Source organism: Astyanax mexicanus, chromosome 19 (genome assembly GCF_023375975.1).
Source record: "Astyanax mexicanus isolate ESR-SI-001 chromosome 19, AstMex3_surface, whole genome shotgun sequence".
NCBI classification, from domain to species: domain Eukaryota; kingdom Metazoa; phylum Chordata; class Actinopteri; order Characiformes; family Acestrorhamphidae; genus Astyanax; species Astyanax mexicanus.
In genome coordinates, this window is record NC_064426.1 from 33,278,316 (window position 1) to 33,296,412 (window position 18,097).

Below are 18,097 nucleotides of genomic sequence, written 5' to 3' on the forward strand. Positions count from 1 at the left end.
ACTTGGTAAATAAATGCAAACCATGTTTATCTAGATTTGCTTTTTCTTTTGAAAAACTCATTTTATAACACTTACTTAAAGTGATTAAAAACTTTGTTATACTTAATCTTCAAGTTAAACTTGTGAATATTCATGCCCAGTGAACTATATCAGGCAGCTTACCTTCTAAGCCTTGAGAAGCAGCAGAAATGCTTGCCTTGTAAGGGCCATGATCTCAAGGTGAGAATTAGCAAAGCAAACCACCAAAATGAAATGAAAGAGATTGATTTTTAGCTTAGCCTCCGATGAAGCAAACCCTTTGCGTTTCAAATCACCTGCGACAGGTGCGGCTCAAGTAAGCTAACGCACCTGGGTAACAGCAGGTGCCCTAATCCATACAACCTTGCTGTGACGTGTCAGTAGTTTTGACTTAATGCTTCAATACAGACTCTCTACGTCACTGAAATTGCCCCGCTTTTAAACACTGCTACCAGAACATACAGTTATTGTAGTTTACTTATTGGGGCTGAAAGCAAATGTATACACTTATACATTAAAGTAGACTTTTCAGTAAGCAGTACCACCATTGTATGTTTGTGGCTCATCATTACATAAAGCACAGAACCTGTCTTTGGTGATTAGTGGTCTCAGACAACCCTGTCCACCTCCTGTTGTTTTGTCTGGCTGGACTTTGTTTTAAAGCACACCGGACCAGTGCTTCAGTGGGTTGTGTCTAGTGTGGGCTATAATGACAGGATTAGTGTGGTGTAGTATCTGTAATTTTGATAAGTATCTCTTAGTTTAGCTACTGTCTGGGTTGACAGGCTGAAGAAAAGACACCTTAACAGGTGTAGAAGGTTTATTGGTGAGATGTATAGGAATAGGTCATTGCAATTGGACCATTGAATTCCCCTTTTTGTACTTTTTCTATCATTTGTCTTCTTGTCAAATGTGATATATATGATATGATGTGTATGTATGCATATATGTTCAAAATCAGAAATATTGTACCCAGAATGTTTTCATAAATATTTTAATAGACGTTTGTCATAGAGCTTTCTTTGAAGCCAATATATACACAAGTTACCTTTACAGTGTTCATATGCCACCTTTTTTTAATGACAAGGATATTACAAAATATATTTTCAAAATGTCATAAAAATGTAACCTTAAAACAGTTCAGCAAACATTAAACTAACATGACATTATCCTTAATCTAGCTTTGATTGTTGCTTTGCAATATGATTCTGTGTAGGATGAGATCAAGTCACCTCCTGTCCTTCTGAAGAGGTTTTGCTCCACTGCTACACATCTTGTGCATTAGATGCCTTTGATTAGCTCTGTTCCAGTATCAGTTTGGTTTCCACTGAACTCTGTACTAGGACAGAGAATGTTGTACAAAGATGTCTAAGTTAAAGTTAAATAATATTAAATAAGTCACTTCCTTCACTGAGGCAAAGTTACTTCTTCTCTGCATTCTAATAGTGCAGCTGTAGGTTTTGGGCTGCTAGCCAGACTCAGTCCAAGACTGGTTCCACCTCTGGCCTTAAGTATTTGGTCTGGTCCCCAGTGCAGGCAGTAGGGGCAGGGACAGGCTGGAGGGTGTTGCATTGTGTGTATTGAGGGATAAAGTACAGGAGATGGAGCCCCACCAAACCTAGGGTAAGGAGAGTGTGGAAGGCGTAAAGTGTCCGGTGGTCTTACGGAGGCAGCACTGTAGGGACTGGACAGACTGGAGAGGGGGGGCATGCCTCCCATACCCAGGTGAGAGTACAGCTGTAGAGGGATATGAGGCAGCAGGTGGTATGGGAGCCCTGCGGCTGCCTGACTCACCATAAAGGCACACAGATTCGGGTCCAGTGGGTGCGGCCAGCTCAGGCTGTGGCGCTGTCGCTTATCCTTCATCCTTCTGTTCTGGAACCACACCTGCAATTACATGGAATAAAAACACGGTCCCAATTAGACTGCAAATAATTTTCTGTTTCATTTGTTCTTGTGACATCTAACATTGAGCAGTTATAGGACATTGATTACTTCAGGTACTTTGATTTAGGAGGTATAACTAAACACCTGTAATACATTTGGTAAGGCCCATTTATTAACCACTACAAAATGATTATATAACAGCTGGCAGAAGAAGGAAGTGATTTCTGGTACAACACACTGACCATTGATATTTAAGAGGGAAAAAAAACCTCATTATTTTAATGTTTGTGTGTGTGTGCGTTTTATGTGCCACCAGTAAGGCAAAAAGTGATGCATTAATGACCTTAATGGTGGTCTCGGGGAGGTTGAGCGCAGCTGCCAGTTCACACCGTCTAGCTCGGGACACGTAGCTCTCTTTTCCGTACTCCTGCTCCAAACGGGACAGCTGCTCGCGCGTAAACGCGGTCCTGTGCCGCCGGCTGTGTTCCACTCCGGCTAGCAAGGCCATGCGCGGGCACGCGTCTTCTTCCCCATTATCACTGTAAGCATGCGACAAGGAGGTGACTGGAGACTCCCTGCCCTCCGCTACTGCAAAGCATACAAAACACAAAGTAAGTGGTACGGCATTAAACGTATACACAGCTAAGCTATTGAGGTGTATTAGTGTGTAATGAGTTTTATTTCAAGAAACAACAGCCTTCCAAGAACACCCAAAGAGGAGTCCACAAGAAACAAGAAGACACAACACTATATCGGAAATTTAAAGGCTTAGGCCTCGTCAAGCCCTAGTGCTTTTCTGGAGCATATGTTTGCGTTATAAACGCTGATTGAGTAAACTCTCTCTCTCGCTAACATATATTAGACGAAATTTGCTCTGAAGCAAATGCTTTAAATATGTTTGGTATTCAGCTTAATTGTATTTCAGTTTCACCGAACGAGCAAAAATAAAACAAGTCACATAGTTTTACTTACGCATCTTTCTCCACTAATTTCCCAACTGAACTTTGACCTCCGGACAGAACAAGAGATGATATCAGTTCAAATATGTCCAAAACGGAAGCTTTTATATAAATGTCCCTGTTGCTCTCTCCGCCGCTGAAAGGACCTTTGTAGATCCGAGCCAAGTTCGTTTATAGGGGAAACGATGAGTTGTTTTTGTAGCCTCTGCCCACCCCCGCACCACCCCCCTTACGTGCTCTCTCCACTCGTCCCGTCTTCCACTAATAAGAGGCGCGCGCTATCCGCCGCGGCGCCGCCTGGGCGCGCGGACATAGGGAGGTGTTAAAGTGCCTTTGGTCTCCGACCCGCCTTTGTACTTTTTTGTTATGGAGAATTAAGTTCGACCTCCCTATTGCTTACCGTCAGAAAATGAAGGGAGGGGGGATGTATTCGCGCTGTTTGATGTTAGCATTTTTGGATTGTTATGTGCGCAAGACTATTCAATTTTATAGGAAAATTATGAATTGGTTCACTAACCTGTGAATCGCTTGTCCGCATAAACTGTATTTTCAGCATATTGCAGGGAGGGTAATGACAGTGTGCCTGCGTATTTCTCTTATTTAGGTTGGGTAGGCTGCATGAAAGTGTGTCATGAGAAAAAGGGTGGGAGACAATGAGTAAGGAAAAGGGGACGCGTAAGTTGGTTGCTCACCTAATTTTTAATCTGTGATTAACGGAATTACTCGCTTACTTTATTACTAAATAGCCTAGATATAATAAACTATTCACTGCGGAATAATTGAAAAAAAAATGGAAACAAAGTTTTGCGATAGTGAGAAAATCTCTGATATTAGACATGTTTAATACCAGCAGTTTGTATTATTTGAATTAAACGCACAAACTGCTTAGAATTTTTTTTCTGATCCGGGTATGGTGGATTTGAAAGATTTTATTAGAATCTTGTTTATTCCGGTTTCATTTAGTTACTGTACTGATTCTAAAAGCGCAAAAGAAAGTAGGCTACTTTAAATAGGTAAAATAAACTGCCTGTCGTAGCATAATTTCTAAGTCCACCCTAATATGGTGGCTTGTCGCTTGTATTTCCGCTCTGGAGTGCAGTCCGCGCCTGCGGCTCCACCAAGACTGGAGCGGAATCACGCCTTGGTGGCAGAACTGCGCTTTATGTAGTCGAACAATAGGCGTGCACACACCTGAGTTCGTTTAATCGGTCAGCTCCGGCGTTCCATTTCAGGTATGTGTTGATCTATAGGCTAAAACGGTCTGACGTGACTGGCGTGAAGGAGGTTATGATAATAAGCAAAATTACGTAGATATTGCATTTACTGAAGAAATAGAGCGAATAAATCCACATTTCTTAGCCACATGTTCTACAGAATGTTATGATTTTTATCAAGTTGACAAAGTCTCCGTGTTCATTACCCTTTCATCTCCATCACATCTCTCTTAAATTGTTGAAACTTTTGAATGCACACTCTGCTCCCTCTGGGGGTGAAGGAATCACAGCAGATGCAAATTTCGGAGCCTGCGCCAGTCCGTCTCCCCTGACTGAAAGTGAAGTTTGTTAATTTAATGACACTTGGCGAACGTCCATGGCCCTGGCGGTCAGACTTAACCAGATGTGTTAGATTGTTACATGTAGCACAGGCCTGCCGCTTTTTTCTGCCATGTTTTGAGACATAAGGCCTGGTACTGCATATATAGAACAAAATCAGAATCTGCTCTTTAGAACTAATCAAAAGTGGGTAGAGGACAAATCGAAGCAATAATCACTTATGTAAAGATAAATGTAACTATCAGAAAAATAGTAAAAAAAGATTGATTTGACTGCTACAAATTATAGCAGTATAGCTATAATTTATAATTAGATTATAATTTATATAATACATAATTAGATGTGTATCCTAACATAATTATTGTAAATAGATACAATAATTGTGTTAGGATACACACATAACTAAGTACAGTTACTGTATAAATCTGTATTGTCTGGGAAAAATAAATCCAATTGCACTTAATCAACACAGGTAGAAATAATTATGCTATACCGCTATAATTTATTGCAAGAACAATTTCCGAGTAAGCTTCTGCTAGTCCTTCGGATCTGTGCAGCTGCTAATTCAACAATTGCCCCTCACTCCATTATTTGTGCACATTGTATGTTGTTTATTTGCTAAAGATTGTTATAATCATATAACCTGTCTATTTAAGACATTTAATAGTTGCATCGCCTTTACCTCCCAGTAACAAGGTCATTAAAGGCTTTCTGCTCAGTTTGAACAAAAGAAAAGTGTTTATTCGATTATTAAATTACACTCTATTGTTATCATTTCTAGCGAGCAAATAGAACGAAACAATCAGATTACAAATAATAATAAATTCCAAACTTGATATACCACCACCAATGTTTTAATCTATTCATTGTTTTTTCTCACCTAAATTGCATTTATTACCTTAAGTGAGAAGCATGAGAATCTTGCTCAAATTCGGTTATTAATCATTTTGCATCCCTCAGTTTTCGATATACCTCTGCAAACTGTTTAAAAATGAAGAAAGGAAAAATCTAACACCAATCTTTAAATAATTAATTGAAAGGCTTAAGTGTGTGTGTGTGTGTGTGTGTGTGTGTGAAGGGTGGGTGACCTATAGATAGGTGTTGATGTGGCTTAACAAAATTAAACGTTCATATTTATTTTGCGCTTCATCTGAGAGCCTGCTAAGGATGTATATGTGAATAACTAATCAAAACTGAAGTGTAATACCTCGTAAAAATAGTGCATTGTAATTTAAAATAAATCATTACAGATCCATACAGTCCAAACAGGTACTTCTTTACATCATATTCTCATAAATATTTTATAAGCAACCGCTTGTCCTTCATGAATAAATACCTATGATTCAGTTTGTTCATTAATAATTATTTATTTAAAAAAACATTGCAACGGCACAGAGAAGTTCAGAATATGAATTTCATGGACAGACAGTATTTTTCATTTCACATTAAAAAAAAACTTTTTCATCGCGTGGAATGGCGATTCTCTCGCTCATCCAGACATAATGCAAAATCATTTTCAAATGTTCGTGTGAGTTTGGAAAGCTTTATAATGGTCAGCAGTGAAAACAATTGCTGACTATAATGAAATATGGCTTACTTTTCTGGAGAATCTGGAGTAAAAATGCGTTTGTCACTCGCGCATTAACGTTATAGCGTGGTTGTCCTTCAAATCATTCCAGCATTCACGTTGTGCTGGACGTCACGCTAAATACCATTAGCTAATAGCCAAAATAAAGCGTCTAATAATGATGAACATTGTGGAGGAAATTGATACATTCCCTGTTATACAATAGCCAATGTAATTTGGCCTGGATATAAGCATCTTGGATAAACTTTTATTTTGTATAGAACTGTTCTTAAAATTCACCTGTACACTGGGGCACCCCAAAAAACCCTTTCTGTCATCTTTATTTTTTGTATTTTGTATTTTTGATATTACCACATCCATGGGCTGTTTGCGTTGCTTTCAGCGTCCATAAGTTTTTCTGAATGTGTTGACAACTGTTAATTTTATGTTTTATCTTCGAAAAGGCTTTAATTATGGGATGGGAAGAGTCTTTTTTAACATTGAGAAAGTACCTTTTTATTAGTCAAAGTAAACTCTGTTTGCATTACTTGCATGCATTTATAAGTCAACTCCTCTCAGCCAAAAATGTTCAGAACAAAGAATCTGTCTAAATGCATGCTTATTGCCTGTGACTTTGTGAGATGACAAGAGAAAGAAAGAATATATATTTAAAATAAACTAAAGATATGGGACTCAGTGTAATAGATGCAGTGTATTCTGTATACTACTATTGAACTCAACTTGAACTATTTATGTACACCTTATGCCCAAATATTGTAGACACAGCTAATAAATGCTTTCTGATACATTAAATTGCAGACAAAGATGCACTAGCATTTTAGAAGCAGATTTGCACCATGTTTGCACCATGCCTAATGGCAGATTTGGGCTTGAGGGATTAAAAGATCACCAGAATTGTGCTGTGGAGCAGTTGAACTGTTCTCTGGAATGGAGAGACCTTTCTGATGCTCTTGTCACTAAATGCGATCAAATCCTTACAGCAGTGCTCCATATTTTAGTAGAAAGACGTTTATATATGTTAAAGTTACTCCAACAACAAAAGGATGACTATATAAGACCATTGTTTTTTTTTTTAAGAAACAGTAAATGAGCCCACCTATTGAGTTTGATTTAGTTATGTATGGAAGTTTACATACATTTCCCACTGACCTGATTGTCAGTATTGGGCTGTGATGATTTCTTTAAAGTGTTTGATTTTTGGGAAAGAATGAATGTGCAACAGTCTTTCTAGATTAAATGGGTGCAGGCATCTAAATTTTCATTTGTGATTTTTCTAAAATTCACACAAGATAAATACACATGGTATGTCTAATATTTGGTTAAGTATCCAATAAAAGTTTACACCTTGACCACACTTTCGTAACTGTTAATACCACTTTGGCAAAATTCTGCTTTGCTATTTGGCCAATTCTCTTGGCACAATTAATAGAGTTCAGTAAAATTTGCTGATTTCCTAGCACAGACCTGACAGTATTTCTGACACAACTGAGATAAGGATTTTGGAAGTTCTCTTAATATAATCTTTTTCATGCCCACCTTTAGTTTGTACTTGGGTACGGCTTATTTGATGTTTGTAGTTTATGCTAAGGAATTCTTATTCCTGATTAATATTTAGCCAGCCTGTCTTCCACTGTAAACTGATGACCTATATAATCATATCACTGCCATGCTTAACAGCTGATCCCCAGTGTTTTTGGGGATGAATAATTCACCCTCACTCCACCAGACATATCTTTGTTCACTGTGTCAAAACAACTCTGACAATGTTTCTCATCTGACCATAAAGTCTTCAACTAGAATGCATTCTGTGGGGTCAGCTGTCAACTAGACAGTGACACTGGTGTTTCAACACCTTTTCTCTTATTAAAGGCCTGTGCTTTAGGTTGTTGCAAAAGATTAGGATATTCTATATATCTAAATAGAATCATAACAAAGATTTTTAATTTTGCCAGACATTTTTGTAGATTTTTTTTACACTACAAATATGTTGAAATGCTTTTGAGGGAAAAAAACGTTTTTAGTATTAATATTTACTTCCTATGTCAACTTATAGTGCTTCCTAATATTATTTTGGCCTCGATTGTGGTTCATCCTTTTACATGCTATTTTGACTGAAATAAAGTTGACATATATTATGAAATGGACCTATTGAACTTGATAAGTAATTATCTTACTCATTGACTGAAAATGTGTGTTGAATTTACATTATTTATATGTGTGTGTAGTCTTTGTATATAATAATGAAATCTTGAATATAATAATGAAGACTCGTTAATCTTACAGTTGGATTCATTTAGGTCAAAACGAATCCCCTGGTACATTATGTTAACATTCTTACAATTACCACATCAAACCAACACCCACGGGAATAAGTTAATAATTGTTACGGATATCACATACAATTGAATCTTTATTTCTTAGCTTTCTGATTTTCCATTCGAATAAAGTTAATTAAATATAGTCAAAGTTGTCATTTTGGACTGGTATTTTAACATATCACTGAATTCCCATTAATCTTAAAATGAAATGTGTCAAAATATCTATTTTCCTTAAAAAAAAAAACACGTCCTTTTTAATCATTTTTTTAACACGGCTCATGCCCAGCTTTGTGTATATTTGCAAAATTATATTTTCTATAAATCTCCGTGTTTTTTTTTTTACTTTTTAATTTCCTTACTTTTTAATTATTTTTTCAATTCACTATAAATAGAACATTTTAGAAATGCTCCAAGACGGGTTCTACAGAGTAAACTATTTTTAATTTTACAAACGTATTCATTTTTAAACGAAGTTGTCTCTTGGAAATGTATTTGCGTAACAGCCACGATATGCTTCCCAGGCAAATGTAATTATTTATTAGTGTTTAATGCACTGACGTTAAAGTTCTACAAGAGTGCTTGTACATAAGTACAATGTTATATCAGTCCATTTTTCCAAGTTAAATAAGGTTGTCAAAAACGGTTAATTTGAATACATTTTTGCCACTTGAAATAACTTGCTACAACTAAATGATGTAATTTCTTTTTTTCAGTATAATGCGTTTAAATATCCTTTTCATTTCTTACAGTGACAATACTCATCTTTGAAATATCGAATTAAATGTGGCAGTTAGTTGCCAATGAATAAAAATACTACCGAGTTTCAGAACGTTAGCTTTGTTAGCGACAGCAGATTCCACAGAACATTTGTGTGATTTTAAGTGATTAATCAAGCAATTACCTGTTCTTATCCTAACTAAGGAAACTACTATTTGCACGACAAAGAATTCACCCTCGCTTCGGGAGTTACGCATTTTCAGTGTTCAGGTATTGTCTATTTAATTGTCCTTCAACCAATACTGACTTTAATCTGGACATCACAACCCAGGTCACACAGTGAAGCATGGCATTTTGTCCATCTGATGTCCATCTGATGACTAGCCTGACTAGCCTGATGTAGCCTGATGTATATACTTTAAATATCAATAGTGATATCTCATGCTCATATTCCCTTTGACGTTGGTGGCCAGCTGGGTTACCAAAGTTTACGTTAGACTACATAGCCAATATCATTATTCTATCTAAATAGAGATTTTCATCTACTTGTGTACAGAAAGATTGCACTTCATTGTGCCACTGAAGTACATATAAATTATTAATATGGGAGAATTGTTGAAAGCGAAGTAGCAGTTAGGGTTTTTTGTCAATATAAAGTAATGTACATTTGTGTTGTTTTAACGAACTGTTGATCAGTGAATTCTGCCATTTACTGTAGCAGCTTAAACAATAGAATTTAATTGCATGTACAACTTCATCATTTAGTTGATTTGACCTGGATTAATACACATTGCATGTAATATAATGTAAAACACACACTTAATCCATTGTGGTAAAATTCATTTTGTCATTCCCTAGTGCAACGTCGTTATGTCACGTTAACGGAATCTCATTTGCACTGTCAAGAATGTACGTGTTAGCTCTAGCAAGAGCTGTGTTTTATACTTATTAACGTGTTATAGAAGTCAGAACAAACTATACTAAACGTTCAGCGATAGTTGGCAGTGTTTAAACGAGACAATAGTTGTTGTTGTAATGTCAAGTTGAATGTTACGTTTATTAGGTACAAAATTATATTATAAACATATATAAACTCAACACAGCTCATGATTGAAAATGGTCACAATGAAAGAGTTTACACCGTAACACAAGCATGTGACTGTCGGCAAAGTCCAGGTCATTTATTTAAACTCCGCACCTTTCATAATAGGAGTCTAAGGTTCTAAAGTTAGATAGCAACCTTACCTTGACTTCCCGGAGTAGACTATGATTAAGCTTGAAGTTGTATGTTGGTTTATTTCAATCTTGAAAAACGGGAGGCTTTTCACATGTAACCAGCTTATTTCAACGTGGTCTCGTAATGGAGTTTTACAAGTGAGCAGGAAGTTTAACAGTAAGTCCTTTAAGGCATTTCCTGGGCACAGTAGTTGCCACGAGGGCATGTCTCTGGTAATATCTCTGGAAGCACGACGGCGCTGTCGGAACTTGAACTGAAGCAACATTTCGGAGGGGTGAAATAGTAAGGGTTTTGGGTAAATAAATTATATTGTTTTTTATCAAATGCCATCGGAATTCAACAACACCCAATGGTCTTATTTGTGTATTTTGTAGACTGGTCGCTTTGCCCTCCGGCTGTATTTATGCTTTTAGAGTGTATGACTGTGATGACAGGCGCAGACCAGAGGCCTTGAACTTGGACGGTTTGTTTAAATAGGCACTGTGTCTATCTCTGCCGCTTGAACAAGCCCTTCAGGGAGGGCCAGGCTCCTCACTTTAAACTTGGCCTTGACCTTGAAGGCCCTGCCTGACCTGTAAAAGACGACCGTCTGGATGTGTGTGTGAGGGGGGTGGGGCTTCCACTCATCCCCTACAAAATATTCAAGTTCTAGTCTCCAACCTATATCATAAAAAGAAGAAGCATGTTTTTAAAATAGCTACTATTTAAAATCCTTTAAAACAAATATGAATCCAGCAAACAAACAGGCTCATTATTAAAAAATGGTTTTACCACCAAACGGTCGCGGATACATTTTGGTACCACATATATTATTTTACTAGAATGTACAATATTTACTTATAACCACAAAACCTTTCAACTGTAATGTTCAAGTATAACTTGTCCATAGTGCAATTACTCCAAAAACATGTCGGTACCGTCGTTTGTAATAATGTACTAACATTAGATAAAATATGAACATTGATTATTGTTCAGCATAAAACCGCTTTCTTTGTGGTTCAGTTCAAAGCTTATGACCTATGCACATTTTTTTTTACAATATGTTAAACAATATATTATGCATACAAAAGATATATCTAGTGCAACCTCAAGGCTCGTTTAAACAATAACGTATCAAATGTTCATAAAACAGGTTAAGCCAAGGAAATGCAATCTTGAATAATATATTGTATTTATTTACATTTATATTCGAAATCATTTGATTCGTATAATATTTGTTTTTCAAGGTCCGGCATAATTTCTTTTAAGTATATAAAGTCTTCCTACGCTACCATTTTAGTACAGTTGTCTGTAACTGCTACACACCAATCCACGGGCATCTGCGATTTTCGTACATTTTAAAACGGGAGGATTTTAAGCGGCACGCACAATGCACCAAGGATACCCTCGGAAAACAATTTAGGAAAAGCTGTGAAAGGGGTGATTTTTAAAAGGCTTAATTTTTAAAAAATATATATATATATATAATTTTTTTCATATTATGTTACGTACAAAACATCCTCATTGATTAGTGTAACTTTGATGTATTCAATGTGTTCAGTATTCCGACAGTATTTGCAATCAGAAGTTTCCAAATGTGAAATTTTATTTGCGTGTTTTTCAGAAATTGTTCTCAATCCATATAAATCAACTGGATATTTGCGTAGACTAAACCCATTTTAAAAATGCAGCATAATTACCAAGCCTCTTATATCATGTAACTGAACACGGTTTTAAAGTGAGAGATCCAGTATTTGGTGTTCTCTATATATTTACTATTTTTGCCACGCAATAGTAGATATACAGTTCATGTATTTCGTTTTATTGCTTTTCTAAAGAACATATCATTTGCACATTTATACAAATATGTTCAAATGTACAAAAAAGTACTATTTTGGACAAAGGACTACTAAAACGATATTAAACTCTCGTACTGTTCTGGCACAATGGCAGTGAAAACACTGGCGTAGGCAGGGGTTATGTAGATGCCTAAATAGACTTGTACAGGGGGTATGCAGATGCGCACCATTTCGCTGGGTCTGAGCTGCAGGGCGACAAAAAAACTGAACTGATGTGCATTCAACGGGGTTAGTTTTGAGTGTCACGTGACACATTTTTTGACCAATGACTACTCGCCTAACCACACGCTACTCCATTGCGTCAATGCAGCTGTGTCGATGTAACCGTGTGTCCTGCTTCTAGCTCAGGTCTTTGCAAAATATTTCTCCGGCCGAATGGTAGGCGTGCTATGACCACCTCCCTGCTACTGAATCCTCGCTGGGCGGACACGGTAATGTTTGTTTATGAAAACAACTTGGATGAGCTGAACAAGAACATGGAAGGTCTGGTTGGTAGCGGCAATTTCGCGGCCAACCAGTGCAGGAATTTGATGGCCCACTCGGCTTTGAGCGCTCACCCTTCTAGCCTTGTGCACGGCTCCAGTTATTCCACTGTGGAGGTATCGACTTCGAGTGCCGCCGAAACGAGCAAACAGTGCACTCCATGCCCGACGGTTCCCCAAGCCTCGTCCACTGGGCCTATTCCTTATGGCTACTTTGGCAACAGCTACTATCCCTGCAGAATGGGGCGGGGTTCGCTCAAGTCTTGCACTCAGCCGAGCGCGCTTAGCTACACTGCAGAAAAATATATGGACACCCCGGTCACGTCTGAAGAATATCCCAGCAGGGCCAAAGAGTTCGCCTTCTACCACGGCTATCCCAGCCCCTACCAGTCCATGGCCAGTTATTTGGACGTGTCGGTGGTCCAGACCCTTGGAACGGGGGAGCCTCGGCACGACAGTCTCCTGCCCATGGACAGTTACCAACCTTGGGCTCTGGCAAATGGTTGGGGGGGTCAAATGTACTGCTCCAAGGACCAGAGCCAAGCGGGCCATCTGTGGAAATCTGCTCTAGCAGGTATTGATATAACTACTTTTTAAATTTAAAATTCTTATTTACAGAGCGACAGGTCAGTGTACTGAGGAGTTTAGTCGGTTTAATCTAAAAATACAATATTCAACGAAGATCTTGATCACTCTTAATTTTAGAAAACAATAGCTTCCCCACTGTTGTGTGGTGTAATGACTGTTGATATCTCTGTTGGATCGTAGAATTGACGGGCAACTAACAAGTCCCTCAGCAATAACCCTGTTTGTTTTTCCTTTCAGATGTTGTGGCCCACCAACATGAAGGAGGCTCTTTCCGACGAGGTAGAAAGAAAAGGATACCATACACCAAAGTGCAGCTCAAGGAACTGGAGAAAGAGTACGCTGCCAACAAATTCATCACAAAAGACAAGAGGAGAAAGATTTCTGCCGTGACCAACTTGTCCGAAAGGCAGATTACAATCTGGTTTCAAAACAGGAGGGTAAAAGAAAAGAAATTTATTGCGAAAGTGAAGACCAGCGCGCCGTAGTGCGGATTTCAGTAAACAGACTTTTCTCGCTGTAACTCCAGCTTGAAGAAAACAAAATGTCGACTTCATGTATTTCTTTTTTTTTACAGGGCTTGTTTGTGCTTCATTTGATTGCGTTTTTGCGCCGCGAACGACTATATGGAAGGATTATGATAAAACGCAAAAAGAATTAAAACGACTTTGTAAATTAACTTGTAAATATGCCTGTCTAAACGTAAGATTTTGTGTACTTAAAGCCCTTTAATTGTGTTTTATATGAACGTTTTGCATATAGACTAAATGTTAAGCATGCCAGTGTTCTTGCTGCAGGGCTATATCTTATTATACAATTCCCTTCAATATTCATTATAACTGTTGCTTGTAATACAGTATGAAACAAAAACTTATATAAAGAGAAATGCTTAATAAATGTTAAACTCTCACAGGCTTATGGATTTTATGAATTACATAAATACATGTTTTTTACTTCTTGATTGCATGCAGAACTTTTTTATTCATAGACTTCTAAATGTTATTAAGGATGTGCTAAGTATATCGAAATCAGTTTAATGTTTGATAATACCATGTTGAACACTCATTAATCTGACATAATATTAAAATAAACTGACTGCCTAATTTCTTTTTAATGGCTCTCTCATAGGTGTAGCATTTACATGCATGTATACTTCAATCAAATCAGGATGTAAAATCCTTCAAGCTGGAATAATGTAGTGTTCTCATTCCATTTCGTTGCTACTTTAACATTCTTCTGACAATCTTTTAAAATGGTTTTATTTTTTACACTTTTATTTTTTAACTTGGCTTCAGCATATATAAACCACACGTTTTAGTAATCCAAATTTCTAAACGTATGCTGACTGCTTTTAATACGCAAATAAAAAGATGAGCTCTCATGCACAAAACACTGAAATCTGAAATGGACTATTGGAGGTTGAAAGCAGGGATATTTGCTTTTGGGGGCGGGGAGGGCGACTTGTAGACAGACCCACTAAATCAGCCCTTAACCTTGACCTTGAAAGTCACGTCCTCTTCCGATATGTAATGTCGTTTCTTTTTTAGGATTAATCTAAATTATAATCTAAATCTTGAAATCTTGTTAGCACATGGGTAGATTACGTGGGTGTTTTTGTTATTTTCCTGGAAGAAGGTGTGGGTTCGATAAAGTTATCCATCATTTTTCTTTCGCCAACTAACAGCTCTTAATTCTCTCTGTGGCTGTAGGACCAAGCATTTAAAAGCACCCTCTGTTTCCTGCCTGTTGAAAGCATTTTATGGCACCTTAAACCTTGAGCTTAAAGATATAAATATCTCCCTTTACGTATCGCATTCAGGTAAACAGATTTATGCACCCAGATCTAACTTATAATCTCTTAAGGGCGGAATTTATGCTCCTGTCCGGAGCCGCGTGAGAGTGAGTATCTTTACTTGCTGCTCGTGCAACTCTACGTTTTACGACGATGTGGATTAGTGATTATGTAAACGGGCCATCATTACTCATCACCTTCGTCACCCCAATTCACGTATTATTTTGCTCTGTTTGATGTGAGCGCAAGTTTTTTTGAATATCTGTTGATGTCCTTCACGCCTCTTTCCGTCTATAAATTCTTGTTGTGCACTAATACTTATTATTTACTAATTACTTTAAAAACAATGTACCTGCGGTAATAAAGAGGGAAATGTAAAATGTAAAGCACCAGTTCTGAAGGTTCTTAGGTGTGCTAGAATATATGCTTCTATGTTGATATTCAGTTCAAACATTTGCCCACTGATAATCATTTTACTTAGCTGCATAATTAATTAATAAGCATCAAGAAATAACCACAAAAATGTATAAAAGTAATATTAACAACGCCACAGTTTCCCTGCTTTAAAAGTGTAGGCCAGCTTTATTAACAAAATATGATTCCATTTCCCTAAGAAAACCTAAGCCTAGCAACTAGGGTTTTTACCACACAAAGCCACGAATGTAGACGTGATTTTATCTACACTCAGGCAACAGAACTGGCAATAAAGCAGGCAGGCCCTTCCGTCCATTCCTAGTTAACACTGAACTTGACAAAAGCATTCTAACAAACGGTGCGCCTGTCTGCCGTTTACACTGTGATTTTACTGTGGTTGCTCTTTTTATTTAGCAAATCCACGGTCACAAAGCAGTCACAGAATTCGGCAATAAACGATTTCTCTGCAGAAATGTTGAATTTCCCACATTTACGTAAACTATATGCCCAAGCAATGTATACATTTTGACATTACTTAAATACAGCAAAGACATACGCTGACATTGACGTATTCCTTCAGTGAATGTTTGACTTATGCTACAAATTTGCTGCAGCAATGTGATATTACTAAGTTGTTTTTCTGTGAGTCTGTTTAAAGTTTGTTAAAAATAATAGTTTCAGAATTGTAATAGTTGTTTTTGGCGCAGTTCTACATACGCAGATTAATTTAAATTATTCTACATTTGTGCTATTGGACACAGTTGAGCTATTTTCCAGTACTAAATGATAACATAATAAATAAACACAAATACAATGCAAAGGCAAATTATTAGGCTGTTTTTGCATCAGTATGACTGACCAGAGGTGAAAAGTAGAACGGTGGTCACCTCATTAGTTTGCCAGGGACCACTAAAGAAGTCGTTAATCCTATTGATGGATAATAATTGTGTATTGAATGTTAAATGTCGATTTGTGCCAATCCAGTGAAAATAACTGAATGCACTTTGCTGCTGTGTTATTTACAATTGCGAGACAGTCTCCCTCTCAAGTTCACGTCCAGATCCCTTCCCCCACCCTAACACCTCCCCAGGATCATCAACCCTTCCAGCCCCGTCTGCGTCTCTGACAGGCTTTTGTTACGTGGTGGAGTTTGCAGTTGAACTTGAGACATCTTGTAAACAATAAGTAGTCTGGCCCCTGTCTGCTTCCCGGACTCACTGACCACCTTTGTCCAAATAACTAGAAAGGGAAAAGAGGACTAAACACGAAAGCACCAAACCATGCGCGGGAAATGTTTATGTGGCTTTAACTCAAAATAATGCACTGCTTTGACAGCTACCAGTATAGTACTAGGGCATATATATATATATATATATATATATATATATATATATATATATATATATATATATATATATATATATATATATATATATAATCGGTCATGCAGGTTCTAAACTGCGATGCAATGGTAACTTTTCCATTAAGTGTGTGTGTGTGTTTTCCCTTGAAGTGATGTAAACTGAGAGCTGTTTACAAGCCTCTGCATTCTTCTGCATTAATTTAGCTCGGTGGACTTTAGGTCAATTAAGGTTAAGAGCATTTTAAATATATTGCCTTTGAATAGGTTTCTATTTAATCAAATTGTGCAGTCAGTTAAAAACTAAATTGGCACATTTTTTTAAGTAAAATTGTTTTGTCTTTTTTTTTCCTCAAGAAAGAAAGAAAATTATAAGAGTTGTTGGGAATTAAATAAAATATTTTTTTATTTACACAGGGTTGGCTGATGGTTAGATGGCAACTATCCAACTATCCAAAACCCTTCATCTCAAAATGAATAAAGGAAATGTGCAATAGGACTACATGTGTTAAATATTTCTATTTCTGAACTGAAATAGGTCAGATACAGTTTCAACAAAATTATGTACAAATTGTGGCAATAAACTGTATAAAAACTTAACGAAGAAATTAAATGGTTACCCATAAGTGTTCCCCCTCTGCCTTCGTTTCTTTCTGCCTTACTGCCTTACTCATGCATGCTGAATTTAACGCTACTGACAATTATCAATGCTCCGTAAACACTTTTTCATTGCATAACAAGTATCCGAAACTGAACAGAAGTATAATTTTGGTGTTTAGTGTCATTGGAAAAACTAGATTACGCATGCTCAACACGTTTATTACCGGGCTTGCATGTAGAGCAAACAGCGACAAAAAACCTTGGTCAAGCAAATGAGCACCAGGCCACCCGTAAGTGATGACATTACATGATGACTCTTGTCCCGTTGCAACTTAATTTCAGGCTGCTTCAAACACTTCAACATAACTTTAGGGCAATGCAATAAAATAACCAAATGTATTGGCATGCAGCACACAACTCATGTGTGAAATTTTACAGGGCACTACAATTATGTTGACCATATAAGGTTGAATTGTTTGGAATGAATTGGGGTTCTCTTGTATGATGTCTCTTTATTTTTTCCTTTGTTTCCCATGTCACTGAAGTAATTTGCCGCGGCGAAATCAGTAAATACTGCGGTATGCAAATTGCGGTAAAATGTTCACTGAAGTTTTCTTTCTATAGCCACAGCTGATATTTGACGTCGTGATTAGTTGCACAACTGACACCCAGTTGGTTTCACCTATGATTTGCGAGTCACTTTAAACTCCGTTTAACATGCGATGTTGGTCAAAGTAAAATGTACTGCC

The 18,097-nt window shown here is 37.3% G+C and overlaps 2 protein-coding genes across 3 annotated transcripts; one reads left to right on the forward strand and one right to left on the reverse strand.

Annotated features, from left to right (window-relative positions):
* Positions 1-1,008: 1,008 nt before the first annotated feature.
* Positions 1,009-11,015, reverse strand: eve1 (even-skipped-like1). 2 transcript variants are annotated; one of them, XM_022668515.2, is made up of 3 exons: positions 10,286-11,015; positions 2,249-2,493; positions 1,009-1,905 (listed from the first exon to the last, which is right to left on the reverse strand). In XM_022668515.2, the coding sequence occupies exons 2-3, from the start codon at positions 2,411-2,413 to the stop codon at positions 1,426-1,428; spliced, it is 645 nt and encodes a 214-aa protein (XP_022524236.1). In that variant the 5' UTR covers positions 2,414-2,493; positions 10,286-11,015; the 3' UTR covers positions 1,009-1,425. The 2 variants fall into 2 exon arrangements, with proteins under 2 accessions (XP_022524236.1, XP_007232292.2); XM_007232230.3 differs by lacking the exon at positions 10,286-11,015 and adding an exon at positions 2,878-3,370.
* A 1,409-nt stretch (positions 11,016-12,424) lies between these two features.
* hoxb13a (homeobox B13a) lies at positions 12,425-14,092 on the forward strand. Its single transcript, XM_007232231.4, has 2 exons — positions 12,425-13,171; positions 13,423-14,092. The coding sequence occupies exons 1-2, from the start codon at positions 12,505-12,507 to the stop codon at positions 13,668-13,670; spliced, it is 915 nt and encodes a 304-aa protein (XP_007232293.1). The 5' UTR covers positions 12,425-12,504; the 3' UTR covers positions 13,671-14,092.
* The last annotated feature ends 4,005 nt before the right edge of the window (positions 14,093-18,097 follow it).